The sequence below is a fragment of the Embiotoca jacksoni genome, unplaced genomic scaffold (assembly GCF_022577435.1).
Source record: "Embiotoca jacksoni isolate LCO1_2020_lvr unplaced genomic scaffold, fEmbJac1.0.p SCAF_16, whole genome shotgun sequence".
In the NCBI taxonomy this organism is placed as follows: domain Eukaryota; kingdom Metazoa; phylum Chordata; class Actinopteri; family Embiotocidae; genus Embiotoca; species Embiotoca jacksoni.
Genome location: NW_027185296.1, coordinates 9,110,772 through 9,126,761, shown reverse-complemented (window position 1 = coordinate 9,126,761; position 15,990 = coordinate 9,110,772). Strand labels below are relative to the sequence as shown.

Genomic DNA, 15,990 nt, shown 5'->3' with positions numbered 1-15,990 from the left:
AAGAAGCTAAATTCTATGAATCTCCTACAATTAATGAAAACGTGAAACTGATAATATAGTGCTTCAAATCTTCCACACTGAATATTTATTTCGGAGGCAAAGCCCCGTGGCGGTGATGGAGCGGCTTAGGGAACCAGTTCACGGGACGACACGGACATCCAGGGTGCCGCTGCATGTGGTGCACATTCCTAAGAGGTGTTCCAGGCTTAAGCAAACACTCACAAAAGTTATATTTACACTCTCACTTCCCCAGTTCACATACTGCCACATGCTACAGAACCACAAGTGGTAGTGTTCAAGACTTATCCAGGATTTAGATTAGCGGCTGAAGAGAAGCCTTGGTATTTGAATTACCTTAGACTTACGGTTCCACAAAGGGTTTCACTTGTGAGTCAACAGTCCCAGAGTTGGGTGGGAGATCTTAAAACACAAGTAATGAAGCTAATGACAAAGAGAAAGTGTGTCACATGTTCAAAGAAAGAAATCTCTTGTGCTTAAAACTTCCTTTTTTATGAATCATACAGTATATCTACAGCAGAATATTGTATACAGAACATGTACACAACTAGTCTGATGGCATCAAGGCTTTTGGTTAAATAGGAAAAAAAAACTGTTTTTGCTGGGTCAACTGAGAGCCATATGCATGGGAGCTTGCTCTGTAATCTGCACTGAGCAAACATGCCTTTATAACATGTGTCAATGAACTCGGGGTCAAACTGAAACAAGGAAATAGGCAGGTTTCCACTCCCAGTACTGATATTCCCAGTTTCGCCAACACTGTGAATTACAAACAAAACAAAACCAAATATACACAAGTCAAAGGTTCACTTTGGAAAATGACTGATTTAGAATTAGAAGAAAACACACAAGTACTAAGAGCGATGATATGAGCACGAGTTCCTTTAAAACAGGTGCGACAGCATATTTGGTATTAAACCATTTAAACAACAGTACACATAAAATATAAAACAAGGAAGCAAAACTCAGTCAACAAGACTGAAATTCTGTTATTCAGAGCTGCTGTAGAGACAAGGAATTGAAGTTAGAATTTATAATGTGACATGATTTTAAATAGGGATTAATACTAAATTAGAGTACATGAGGAAATGTGCAATTATTTTACAATTTAGTCTCATTTTTACAATTTACAAGTTGGCTTCAGAATAATCAGATTAAATGTACTACCTACTAACTACCAAGAGCAGACACTGACAAATCTATAACTTTAGACACGGGTATACTAGCCTGGTATTAGCAGACCTAAATTTAATGCGTGAATTCTGGGTCCGGCCACGCTCCATTGGGGAATTGTTAGCAGTCTTTTTCAGTCTACGTCCATCACGATGCTGCTGTTGGACCAGCCTTCAATCAATCAGCATCAACCATCATATGGTGCACCGAAACTCACCAATAAACAACAGCGACGCCTCATCAATGTGAGCAGAGTGCAACGGCATATGACCATTTTTGCATTGTTCTTGCTCTGGCATCAATTCCTCAATATTTGCTGGCGTTGCAACTGTTTTTATCACTTTATCAAGCTCTTTCAAAACAACACTTGACAACAACATCATCCCACTTAGCCGTCCTTACTGGTCACTGATTGGTGCTTTCTTCCGAGTAGCTGAGTGAACCTTCATACCAACAGGGTTTCCAGACTATAATTACAGCATAGACTGAAACTTTGAGCAGTGAGCGGGTGGAGCCAGGCCACCGGTTCAATTCAACAGAACAGCTTATTGCGATAGTCGTCGAACACCTTTGGAAACCTCAAAGGCACAGGGGAAAGCGCCTCCCCCACAATGTCTATCAGACCATTTCTGTTACTTTCCAAGGCATTTAATTGTTTCCATTTGTTTCAACTATTTCGGTCCCTTTTTCGTGGAATCTCAGGGCTGTTATCCCCAGATGAATGATTCCTGTTTCTTGCCCGCTTTCCCCTGTGCCTTTGAGAAAGGTCATTCTATTCTGGATAGCTAAAATTGCATTTGCCTTCTGTCATTGCCGGACAACACGTCATACAAACTTGTTGTTTTCAAACAACCTTTAGAAATGAGGAATACCACCATTTCCTCACTATTTAAGCTTATATTTAAAGTTAATTCTCTCTCTAGGATGTCCAGGACATTTTAGAAAAGCTATATGGTCTGAAAATTGTGCATTTTTTAATGAAATCTCTTTTAGCTTGAACTTGTTTTTTTTTTTTTTGTTTTTTTTTAAAGCTGCACACTGACATCTCTCAGGCTACACAAGTATGATTAAGCCTCTTAATTAGCTTGCATAAATTAGCATATTTCATCCGGTTTTGTCAAGCATTAACTGGCAAGAGAAAAAGTCCTGGAGCATCCTTGTAGCTCACTTGGCAAAAGGTGGATATATAGCTGCGGTATCCTTGAAAGTGCTTAAATCTGGTAGCCCCTTGATTTGCTGACATCACACCACAATAAAACAATGCACTCCTAATAAGAGAGTGGGCCAAAAAGAATTGTTGAACCAAACATGTTCTTTTGGTTATCTATTTGGAAAAGAAATGAATAAAAGATGAGCCAGAACTACAAGACAAAGGCTTCTCTGTGTTCCTGCGTGTCCAATCCTTTTGACATAACAGCATGTTGCAGTTTTAGAGTGGGTACTCTCTTTATCAAAAAACTGTCACAAAATTTGGCAATGTAGCACAAGATTGACAACTGTGTCCCTACAAGGCATGAGGTACTGATGTGGGGCTGATAATTGAAGCAGGTAAAAGCTCTATTTTTTATGTTCATTCTGCCTTAAGTGAGCTGGTATGACTGAACAATCAAATTAGTCACAAAAAGATGTCACACGTTTTTATCAAATCGTGCATAATGGTGTTGAGGCATGGCCTGGTATTCCCAGACTTTAATTCAATGCGTGAATACACAAGTCTGACCACACTCCATTGGGGATTTTATCTACTCAGTGCATCCTAATTGGCATAGACCTCAGGTTAATTTAGAAACTATTGAAGCAGTCTTTAACCAATCAGCATTAATTGTTATATGACATACGTTGTGCGCTAAAAGCTGTGAAACACGTGAGCAGAGTGTTGGTAAATGACACATTATAATCACACTATAATCACATTGAAGACTGAAGCTCTAAAAAGGCTGGCAGAACCGGGCTAGTTTTGGCAAATTACTATTTTAATGTGAAAACAAGCATATAGTAGACCAACAATTTTCCGTGAATAGATGTGAACTAGGGATTTTCAAATATTCAAAGAATTCTCTCTTTCTCTTTATGTGTGTGTGTGTGTGTGTGTGTGTGTGTGTGTGTGTGTGTGTGTGTGTGTGTGTGTGTGTGTACGTGGTGGTGGGAAGAGGTGTTAATAGTCAAATAATAGTTGAATAGTTCCAAACGATTATCGATAGTATTTTTGCATAAAATGCCAACAGCCTCTTTTTGAACATAACTCACTCATAAAATGTGGTGATTATCGTGGCCAGGAGGTACACACTCATTCTCATCCAATCCTATAACAATACCACAGCAGCAAATATGCAGCCATCACACACTGATGTATTCACCAGCAATAGGATTTGTAATCTTTTATCCCATTTGTGTGGTATTATTTGGTTATCACTATATAAAGTGAATAGCTCTTGCTGGTATAATAGCTGGGTTTGTACAAAACAATTATACATTAGTCATCCCCATACACTCATCTACTTAGACCATAATGTACTACACCGACAAAAAAAAGATTACACCTGAAATCTTCAAATAATGTCAACAAAAGCATCATCCTTCTCTCTGTGTCACGTCCCTACGCCACAAGCAGATGTGGGGTGCACGCACACTGTAATCCACCATTTAAAAAAAAAATAAAAAAATAGATTCAGATTATTGTGTGGAAACTGGCGAATGCACACTTGTCTATTTCCGTCCTTTCTATATATGGCTCCAGAGCTTTGTTGGATTTAATTATTCCTGTTAAATACATGTATTGTATAAACCTAATTTGAGGGTCGTGCCACTGGTGAAATAAGTATGTTCTGTAGGAACGAGCAGCTGCAGTTCCATTTCAATGGAGCCATTTTCTCCGGCCAGCGCACTTCCCTGCCCACGGTCACAGCATCATCAACCCCTCAGTGAGCCATGTGTTATTCTGCTGTGCAAGTGTTAGCACATGTGTGTTAATGTGCGTGAAGCCTGTGCTTGACTGTGTGCCAGCGTCTGTGTGTATGCACACGTAATTATGCAGCATAGATCTGTGAGTTAGCCCTTGAAAAAAAACACGTCGGTTCATTCACGCTAACAATACAATATTTTCCAGATGGCACTGGTCCATATTGATCTGAGGCCAGAGAATTTATCCTCCTGTGCTTTCACACGTCAAGCTATAAAGTCACCAACAGATATTTTATCCAAACTGAATAAATTATTGAATTTTCAACACACACAAGGCCCAGAGAATGTGAGGTAAAATGTCAGACTTAGGGAATTATTTATTTCTTTGTTATGTGCCAGAGAAATAATAAGAAAAAGTAATGATCCAATTAAAAATACTTTCCTCATTAGCATTATAATACATGTCAACTAATGGAAGTGCAGCTATTGACTGATCTCTTAAGTTAACTACAGCACTTTTACCCTACTGCAGGCAGTAAACCACCAATCAGCACATGAGTGAGGAATGATGAATACATATTCCATCATACCTGAGAGTTATTAGAGTGGTAATGGTCTTCTGACATCAGGAATGGGGATGGGGTTATGTTACAAGCTGAAAATAACATTAGTACTGTTACCTTGCAAATCTGCTCTGCCAAATGATGATTATTGACAGACTGTATACGAAAATGGACGTAGCCTGCGGGTGTGAAAAGTGAGGCAAAAGTGCTTAAAAGTGCAATAACACTGATGGCTCCAAAAAACCTTTGGTAGACTCCCTCTCAGGGAACATCAACTTCTATCATGAAATACAAAGTCAATACATTTTTTCCACTAGTCATTACGGGGTCATTCGCTAAATTCACTCCTTCTGATCAGAGTTCTGGTGGTCCGTCTGAAAATAATTACATCATTAATTAGATATTAGGCCGCAAAGACAGATATTTTGGGGGGCTTACCTGGTTTGGTTTTTTCCATTGAGCCAAAGGAATTGCAAAAACATGCTAAAAATGATGTAGTGTTCAGATCAATTATAGTTTAATCAGAGTCCTACACAAATATTTAAGGCCATTGCCACGGTTGATATTTGTATTTATCATATGTCAGATGACACTGGTGTCGGCACCCATAAGCCTGTACATGCTGTGGGTATATTTCATTGTTATTTATAAAAAAAAATGTAAAAAAAAAAAAAAAAAACGGTTTTACCAAATTCTTAAAATTCTAATTGTGACAACAGATCCTGTCTTATTTTTGGGCTGATTGGCTTCGGTGCATATATTTTTCTTGAGCTCCCATTTCCTAGCATGCCCTCTTCCTTTATTTTAAGAATAAAGCAACCAATTTAATAGATGTTGATAATGGGTTAAAAATATATATTAACTTTTTATAAAAAAAAAAAAAAAAAAAAAGTAGTTTTGGAACATTTCAATCAAAACAAATTCAGGTAGTATGCATGAAATAAGCTGTGACTCAAAACCCTAAGCGTACAAGGTGGGAAGGTGAAATATATACCCTTATATTACAGTGACCATGAAATGTAAAAAGCAAATGTAATGCAACAGAATTTAGTCTGTACATAACCCAGGCTCTCATTACACTTGTGAAGAGATAAGTTGTGAAAGTGATAGTAGGCGAGCAAATGATGTGTGCACATTGAAATGAAATCCTGCTGATGGCACTGTCAGATAATGAAGCCCTTTAAGGCAAATTAAAGCCCCCCCAGAGGCAAATTTGTGATACTAGGCTTTATAGACTTCAAAGAACTGTTACTAAGATATGCACTTTTGGACAAATTATGTAATAATTGTGCTTTCTCTAAATTATCACAAATACATTGTATCGTAAACATTTCTAATAGAATTTCATGTCATTTATCAGCCATTATATATGTCACACTGATATTTCTGTGATGAAGTAAAATTGGACGTCAATATCAGCCTATAAACAGTTCAGGTTAACTTTTCAGCAGTAAAACAGTGTTAGTCAAAATTTAAAAAAAACCAAATTTCCTAAAACATATTGACTATTGCAATCACATTGATGAAGATGTGTTTTTATACAAATAAACACAATAAAGAGAACATTACAGAGAGCGGGCACAGACTGTTGTGTGGACCTAACTGAAGTCTATCGTGGGAGTTCTGCGCTATAAAATGGAGGCACTGGCATTTGCAGCTGTCTCGGCCGGTGATCAATCAGTTTGAATAATAAAGCCCAGTAATTGCAGGCTGTGATCCGGTTTACAACAGGACTATCTTCTTTTTGTCCTCACTTCAGAGTGCTTGCTCAACATCAAGTCTCACTGTTGTTGTCTTTTACATGTCTTGAGCTCGCTGGCATTAGAAACCTGTGTAATAGAAACACAGAGGAAGATCGTGGCTGTAATAAACATTGTAATGAAGGCCGATGCACTGCAATTGCTGAACGCAAAAAAACATCAAAGATTTTGATTAGGAAGGCTGAGAAAGTGTTTTGTCTCTTTCCGGCAGATCTCTGTAAGTAGGAGGTAGTTAGTCTCTCTTATTCATACTGGATTCCTGTCAATTCCTGGCACAGCCTCTTCCTTACATGGACTGAGATGGCAGGGTTATTACTGCAGTGTGGGTCGCCTGCTTTTCATAGTCCTTTTCTTTTTTCTTTTTGTTTGTTTGTTTGCATTTTCCTTATTCTAACACTGAAAAAAATAACTGCATTCAGACCCATCAGAGCCGCTTGAATGAACGCAATAAAGTAGTAGAGGAATTTAAGTTGATCAATTTGTTACCATTCAAAGCAAATCTGTCTCATTAATGGATCTGAGCAGAGACGAAAACCAGTTATCCAGCACTTTGTAGCAGCATCTCAGAAATTCACAGGCAAAAGGAGTACCGTGGTAAAGTACATGGAGTGACAAGGTGCACAAACAGTCTTTGCTTCAGACAAATCCCCTTTAAAATACCAAGATCTGAAGTTCTCTGGTCCTCTGCCGGTGTCTCTTAACCTCCAACAAGCAAAAACATGGTGTCAACTAGCCTTTGATCATTTTACTATACAAACAAACAGGAGCCTACAACCAACCATACATCCATTATCTATACCTGCTTCATCCTAACCAGGGTAAAGGCGGGGACAGGTCACTAGTGGACCGTCTGACCATCATGCACAAAGGATGAGGTTAGCAGGTTAGGGTTTGTTATTGTCAATAAATCCCACAAAAATTCTAAACTCAACAACGTGTTTCTCTTCTACTTCCTGACATCCGCAGCAGCATGTCTGTGGCCCTCGGTACAAAGACTACTACTGCTCCCTACTGATGTCATGCTTCAAAAAACAGGTCATGACTATTTTTAATTTTCAGGAATGAAAACAGCTGGGCTCTGTTTTAGCAAACATACGGAGGTAAATTGTGCAGTTGTTGGCTGAGTATTCTCGTGGATTAATCCACATTGGTGCTCTAGTGAGTATTTACAGCTTCAGGGGGGTGTATGTGAGACTGACTCAAGGTATACTACAGACCCACTGTTCACTGTAAGAAACAAACATATCACCAAGTGTAACGGTGTAGCTCATTTGTGTGTTTTTACGAGTGTTTCGACAGCAACAGAGCTCTACATCACAAAGGAAAGAGCTTTCTTAGGTTTTGGCTATAGCCATCACTTTACTGTTAGTTTGGTCTTTTCATGAGATTTGTCATAAAATATACAATTGCAACATAGTTAATCCTTTAAAACAGTGGGTCTCAACTGGTCCAGCCTTAGGACCCACATTTTTACTTGGTCGATAATTTGTGAACCAAATTTTTGCAGTTTTTTTTGGTAACAAACAGAGCAGCAACACACAATACCGTCATGTGATAAACAAAAAAAAGTGCAACAGAATCGCAAATAGGGCTAAAAACTCAGTGAAATAAAAAGGGTGACGTATTTAGAACCACATGAAATTATTCTTTTGATGCTCGTCATGTTTGAGTAATCTAAATTGAACAGTCTGAAATATGAAATAAAAAGTCGTCACTCATTTTAAATTAAATAAAAAAAGAAAGATATATCTCATCCTAAACCTGTTCACAAATGCTTGAATTAGAGCTAACTATTGATGTGACAACTTTACTGTCGTGACAACGCTGACAGCAAGCGGCTCCTGCACGCACGCAACGTCATGGGAAATGTATATCTTTCAAAATAAAAGCACAGAAGCAGAACTTCTGTACTCTTTGAAATAAAAGTTTGACTTCTCACCATTTACCCGTAGGCTGGACATATATTTGCTTTGAACCATGCGTTTCCGTTTACAACCACTTATGTTGTGAACATTATTGCTCACATACTTGCTGCTGTACTCTGTGTGTTACTGGAGGAATTCACTAGCGAGCACAACAGAGAAAAAAAAAAAATATATAATTAGAACATCCGGATTTGCCTGATGTAAACAATAGACATAATGACAACCGAGGAAGTCACTACATTGTGATTCTGAGATCACAGGGGAACAAAAACCACAGGCACCATCCCTACTCCCTATTTCCATATTTACAGTATTTTCAACGTAAACACCTCGGACTTGTTTCCATTTAGTTTTGCAGGTCCCTGACACTGTCACATGTCCATATGCCCCTACACCGCCCTTTCTGCTCACGTGTATATCACATCCTGCATAATTGTGCACAACCACCACCCCAAACAGACGCAGGATACGCGAGTCCATCATGCGCATGCGAGCGCGTGATTTAAAGCAAATATATCCTTGACCTTAGCTTTTAAACTAATGCACACATCTATGAGCCACTCAAAATGGCTCTGTGACACACTTTTGGGTTGCAATCCACGATTTGAGAACCACTTTCACATTTGTTGTCCCTTTGTTATAACAGTGTTTCCACATGGAGACATTTTGCATGAGATAAAGAATAAAACAAGATGTGGATTTGACCTTACCTTGTGTCGGCACTTTAGAACAACACCATAGGCACCTGAAATAGAAACGAACTGCGTCATTAACTGAAACCGCTGCTTTTTTTTCATGAATATTTATTCATGTATTCCAAACTACTTTTTCCTTTCATGTAGGATTACTTGACTCGGAAGCAAACTCTCATTAAATAATGAAAAGAACAGCACCAATTCAGTTTGAAAATGTTGATCTGTAGTTAACATGCCGACATGATTTATAGCCATAAATGAATAAACACTATCCCAATTTATATAATTTCTCATACCATAAAGTGAGCTGGCCAGCAATGCTAACATGTGCTAACAAGTTTAAAAATCATTGAGTCCATTTCATTTCATTGCCTTAGTACAAAGTGTAAAGCATTTTAGATCACCTCTTCAGGGCTTCTCATACAGTATGTTCACATGAATTAAAGAAAAACATCCTCCCTCTCTAAAAGGACAGGTGGTTCAGAAAGTAGGACACAAGTGTTGGCAAGCTACTGTAGTTCTGATGTTATCGACCCTGGCAGTCACACACATATCCCCCGAGGGTTCAAGAGGAATTCTTGGACGGAGCGGGCGTATGATGAACTGCTTCTTCGCAGGCACATCAGTGTGACAAGAAGTTATCTGCTCTCTTCAAGAGACAACTTGCATGTATTTACCAGCACAGGTTTAGAAACTTTGAAAACCTAAAAACTGGATCTGTGCAGTTTAACTCACAAACTACAAATTGCATATACTTTACATTACTGCCAGGGTTTTCATAAATAACACACGTTTATGGATTTTCTACATTATAGTTTTCATTCATCTTGAAAACACTTAGTAGTTCATTACATTGAATATTTCGATACATATTTTTATGATACTACTCTCTTGCTGATGAAGCAGTTTGCATGGATCATTTTGAAAATGTTTCATGTTTCATCATTTGCTACGGTAAACAAATATTTAATTCATCTGCTAACTTAACAGAAAATGAAACGTTAAGGACAAAAATAAGCAAACGTGTAGCATTAATAGGATTATGTGAATTAAATTCCTGTATTATAAAAATAAAACAATATGATATATATAAAAAAATATAAAATGTACACAAAAAATTAATATATAAATATATGTATATAATAGCTTCTCATTGGGGGACATTTTGGATATTAGTGCTTCCCACGAGGACTAAAATGTAAAAAGTGTTGCTACAGACAAATCCACGACCACAAAATGATAACATGACATGAAACTAAAACATATTACGTGTTAAAAGACGCAAAACCATCAGAATGAGTTCCACCATCTTGACCCCCTGCAGATGAGGAGCTGGAGATAATTACATAAGATTCAGTGTATTTTTAATTGCTGGGATGAACCTACATAGAGCACTTAGTCCTAAATCATTAACAAAATTGACTGACCTCAAGATCACTGAGGAAAAATCTATGATGGCCGATCAAGCGGAGCGCACAGTGGCATGAGTGGAGCAAGACTGAAAAACTTCAACGACTTTACATTTTAATGTGGCACTAAAAGTGCAGACTTCCTTCCCAGACATCGTTGGACAGGCACTCAGCTTTTAAAATCCAGCTCAAAGTTTGCCTGTGTCTTCTAGCGACACATTATACGCACATTATGAAATTTCTAGGTTGTGGGAGTATGGTGTAAAAACTGGGACAAGTGGGTGGCCTCACCTCGGGGCTGCTGCCACTTCATATCAACCAAGTAGCTCAGGGCAAAAGAAAAGCCAGGAGAAGCATTGCAGGGGAAATTAACGATCAAATCCCCCCCGACCCACTGATATTTAGTACAATAAAACTGAATCCCTGAAACCAACACTTAATTTCTACAATGGCAACACAAAAGTATGAATTCAGGTCACAGAATCTCGCTTCAGATTTTAACATAAAAATTAATTCTGATGAATAAACATAAAAAAAAAAAAAACTGCCCTTGACCTTATCAAGTTGAACAGATCAGGCTTTTAATGGCCTCGTTCCACAGTCAAATTGGATAAAAACAATCCAATGATTACTCAGTGAAAGAGCCCTACCACAAATTTGAGAGTGTACATGAACGGCTGTGGCTGAAGGTTATAATGGACCAGCGGTTGCTGTCGCAGAGCATTTCACACTGTCACATTAGAAGTAACTGAGCGCTCTTACCTTCACCCACAATCCCAAGGACTTCAAATTTATTCATTACATCACCAATGTCAGGGATCTTCATGAAGTCAAAAGGTATGCTGTGTGAGGCGCGTGGAGCTCAGGCACAGGGGCCCCGGCTACAGGGCGGGTGAGGCGGCCAGCTGTCGGCTCCCGAGAGGCCTGCTGTCACCCATAATATCCACCGCATGCCTTCTTCAGTGTCTCGTCTTCACCTGCACAAAAACGTTAAACCAAATTAAAATAGAGACTCCTCTCTTACCTTTTAAAGCAAGTAGTTTATGAGACCACAAATACCACAAAAATAAAACAAATTGTGGAGAAAATGGATTCACAATTTCTCAACCTGTTTTTACCTTTTCAAAAAAATACGGTGAAAGCTCAAGAAAGGGTACTTTAGTGACACAAAACAGGGACACCTTGAGTTAAAGGGCAACTCCAGCAATCTAGTACTCGCTACTTCCATTAAGCTGGGCGAGTTATGAGAGGTAGACTAAAAAAAAAAGATCAAAATCGGTGCAGCAGAGGCTGAAATATCCTGACTTTTAGTCCCTATCATGCTCAGAAAACGCTGGATCCTCCACTTCCCAGAAGGCAATTTAATACCATCTTTCATTAGACCTCCTCTGCCTGTCAAATACTCTCTTTTTTTCAAACTCCATGCCTCCAAATTATATCTCAGGCTTTCTGCCAAATAATTGAAGTCTTAAGCACTAGTCAAGATAACCTCGATCATATCATCAGGGTTATTTTCCCAGACATGACAAAGCTTTTCTCGAGCTACAGAAGACATTGTATAACTGTTTTAACAGGCTGTGTAGCACTCCACATACTGAGTAAATGGATCTTAACGTGTGAAATGAGTGGAGTGTCCCTTTAACATAAATTAAGTAAATAAAAAAGGTGTCATAATTCATGCCTTGAACATGCAATATTGTAGTATAGCTTGTAAAAAATAATGGAAAAAAGATAACGCTCCTTGCAGGATTCCTACCTTTTTAGCAGACTGAGGCAGCACCACACACGTTCTTAATGTGATCAAAGCATCTCCTCTGCTATCCACACACTCTTTACGCTTATTGAATCAGATGAGACTCCAGATACCACTTTCTCCATTTCATCCCCTCCTTTGCTGTAAAGCTCAAGGACTTGCGTAGCCTACTCACACTCCCAGTCTCCTACAGTGCTGTGGGCACATGAGCTGCTCATCACAATGCAAAAACCTCGGCACGAAAATAAACTCCGTCTCCCAGAACACCCAATATCGCTGTGTGGTCTGTTACTCCCTTATCTCAGTCAACAGCAAACCCACAGTACAGCTAAACTGTAGGCAAACTTAAGGAGGACGATACAAGACTCAACTCAAACACTCCTCACCTCAGAGAAAATGTCACTTATCGTGTTTTAATCACGAGTGTGTTCATGTTCTTTCTTTCATCTCTTCAGTTCATAGGCTACATGGGAGGGCATGCAGGCAGCCCCTATTGTTTTCCAGGGCAGATTTTAGCCAACTACTCACCAGGCCCACTCCTAGAAGACTAATATGATCAGGAATGCACTGGGCACCGCTGTGGATCATATATTTTGTCTCTGTCAACAGAATGACTCATGCGTGGTAATGGCCTGAGTGTGTGGAATTCACAATACAGGACCTTTAAGCCTCTGCATATGATCAATGCACTGCATCTACACTGACTCGGGTCTGTGATGGTCAAAATTACACGAAGTGGTGAGAATCTTGCACAAAAAAAAAAAAAAAAAGAGGTGATCCAGTAAACAACATCACAGAAAAACATAAAATTAGAATGCAAAAAAGGTTTTTTATTTATGGTGAAATGTTGTATCATGATAGAAAACAAACTTGACATGCACGTATCCTGTTGCTTACTGTTAAATAATTGTTTTTAACAGGAACTCGACTGTGCGTTCAAATGTATATGTGTGTGTGTGTGTGTGTGTGTGTGTGTGTGTGTGTATAGGTGTGTGTGTGTTAGCTCCGACTGCCCACAGACTGAATGTAGCTCCCACATTTTCAATGCAGAGCTGCAATAAATCCAACAAGTCGAACATATGGCTCCTACGAACCCAACTTCGTCCCAATTGACTCGCGTTAGGAGCTTCGTAGCCTGGACTCTGCTTGGTTCCGTTATTTATTTTTTTTTAGCCTTTTGTTTTTCCTTGCTGTTCTGCCTCATTCCCAAAACATACAAAACCGCAAATGAGCTCAAAACAAACCTCAACCTTTTGCCTGTTTACGAGATTTTACTGAGGACATTCACATCATAGTTGTAGCTTACAAATCTTATGTAAGTAACGATAAAATAAACTACTCACTCAGTCAGTGTTTAGGGGGGAAAACGATGGACCCGGGCCCATATATCCACCCACCAACGGCGATATTTTCATTGCAGCAGGCAGCTACAGTAACTGGATCGTGCGGTTGACAAGCTGCGAGCACATCACCAGGCAACAGTTTGAGTGGCTTCACGGTGACCAATGAAAACGCTTGAAATGCTTGTTTATTCCAACGCCTCCTCCATACGGGCCAATCACAGAGCAGAACGGCTTCTAGGGGGGAGAACACCGTGTTGCGGTCTGAGGGTGTTTCGTATGAGGTGGGATATTATTGTTCTAATTTCTCAATTACATAATTCACAAAATCACACCCCGCGTCCAGTATGACAGCATCATTTATCTAAAGCCCATTCTCAAGTGCATATAGTAATAGAAACTTTGCGTTATGAAGATGTAAGGAGGCAACAGCATTCATGAACAGGTAAAAAAAAATTGAAATAGGGCTACATTGGTGATGAATTTAAGGACAGCATGTATTCACACCTAACTTTTTTCATTGGATTGCTTTGTAAGGAGTTCATTGCAGAGTATAATTACATTTTTAGACTCTTCTTTTGAGGACACCCTGACGTCAGTGTGCAGTCTGTCTGAGGAAAACATGTGCAATGAAAGAAGAAATGTAGAGTTTAAAGATCTCCCTGAGAACAACAAAGTTCACCCAATAAACAGATACCCAGACAGACATGCACAAATTCATTTTCTTCAATTGATAAATTTGACTTTATTTTCCAAAGACTCAAAACAGCTCAGATACTGTTCTGATAAGTTTTCTGTGTCCGTGGGGCTTTATGGCATGCAAATAACACTAAATGTCAACATAACTGAATAAGGGGGCATTAAAACCCAGCCTCAGTTCATGTTAATAATGAATAAGGGTCATGTCTTATGTATAGAAAATTAAAAGCTATACACCCCTCTACTGGAAAACAAAGCGATAAGAAAACAGCTCTGTGTATTTTTATCTACGACCTCAAACTCATTTAAAAACAAATAAGTAATTGACATTCTGATCGCCACAGAACTTTTTCAGTATTGTGCTAACCAATACTGCCACCCACAGGACTGACCTAAAACTGTAGAAATCCACAAAGAGTACTGAAGTCTCCTAGCCCACTGCAAATATTTTGTATTGGCTGAGTCGGAGGTTTTCTTTCAGTAAAATGTCAGAAAAAAAGATTTCTTTGGATGAGTTTGACTTGATCAAATCTACCAGTCTGAGTCCAATAAACTGGTGTAATGAAGGATTTGCCCGTTTTGATCCAGAAGTCTGATCATTTTCAATCAATCAAGTCAGGAACTAATCTGCTCGTCAGACTTTTGTTCAATTCATTGATCTACATATTTTGTCATGTGTGGTTCATCCAAGTTTATTACACTTAATATGGAGATCAGAGCTGGTGAGCTCTTCCCGCATGTGGCATTACTTGTAACTTTGCACTTGCCAAAATATTATTAGTATAATTATAGTCCTTATCAGATCCCTAATTATAACTGTAATCATAATCCTAATGAACACATGATGCTAGTATATATCTGTTAACGTAAGAATTAATGAGAAGAACTGCCCCAGAGCCATATCGGCCATAACATCCATTAATCTATCTGCATGTGGTAGGAGAAAACAAATTACTCCCTGTGATGATGTCACATAGTTTCATTCCAAACTAGGATTGAGGATTCGGATCCATTTCCACACAAGAAGCCCCTGAAACAGGTGGTACCTCCATCATTGATGAGTCATAAGAGACCCTTATAAACAAGCAAAGCAAAAACAAGACAAATTGCCAAAATCTCTGTTCTATTTCAGTTTTTTTTTTTGGTAACGTGTTGTACCTTTTCTGCCAGCTCAATAATTCTCAATCCCTGGTCAGTGCACTGACATGATAGAGCAGAACGGGACATGTTGCATTTTGAAGGGCAATTTACATCGAAACTAATTTACATGTTTTTACATTTAGCAAATGTGGCATATTATAGTGTATACAGATTTTCTTTTTTCAAGAAATAGATTTGTTGTTCATTTGTTGCTGTAGTGATGATATGGTATTTTGGTATGTTTTCTTGTTGCTTATTTTTTCATACTGATGCATAGTTTTGATTGGAATGCATCTTTTTAATATCGGCTTAGTGTTACTACTGTAAGAGATGCCCTCTGCATATCTGTATCAAACTTCAGTGTCACCACTGATGAATAAGTATGAGAAACGCCTTTACTGGATTACCCGTATCATGACCCTGCCTCCCTTAATGATAATGCTACCTGTAATGAATGTAGTGTAGTTCGGGCTCTGGAGGCCGGGGTCACTGAATTAGAATCGTGGCTGTGCACCATGCTAAACAACCAGCTAGCCGTAGGAGCTAATCAGGTAGGGGGTGTGTAGCTGCCCAGGGCACCCGAATAGCCGGGCGGCTGGGTGACAGTACGAAGG

At 38.9% G+C, this 15,990-nt stretch overlaps 1 protein-coding gene across 4 annotated transcripts in view; it reads right to left on the bottom strand.

Moving 5' to 3' along the window:
* The window catches only part of LOC138198956 (cyclin-dependent kinase-like 5), a 54,692-nt gene extending 41,045 nt beyond the window's left edge, over window positions 1-13,647 (bottom strand). For 3 of the 4 annotated variants that reach the window (XM_069150765.1, XM_069150769.1, XM_069150768.1), the window contains exons 1-3: window positions 13,541-13,647; window positions 11,207-11,421; window positions 9,051-9,085 (exon numbers count right to left, since the gene is read on the bottom strand). In XM_069150765.1, coding sequence (XP_069006866.1) covers window positions 9,051-9,085; window positions 11,207-11,270 — 99 coding nt within the window. In that variant the 5' untranslated portion in view covers window positions 11,271-11,421; window positions 13,541-13,647. Of the gene's footprint in view, window positions 1-9,050; window positions 9,086-11,206; window positions 11,422-12,200; window positions 12,479-13,540 lie in introns of those variants that run through there. The other variant, XM_069150767.1, reaches the window with a different exon arrangement.
* Between the last annotated feature and the right edge of the window lie 2,343 nt (window positions 13,648-15,990).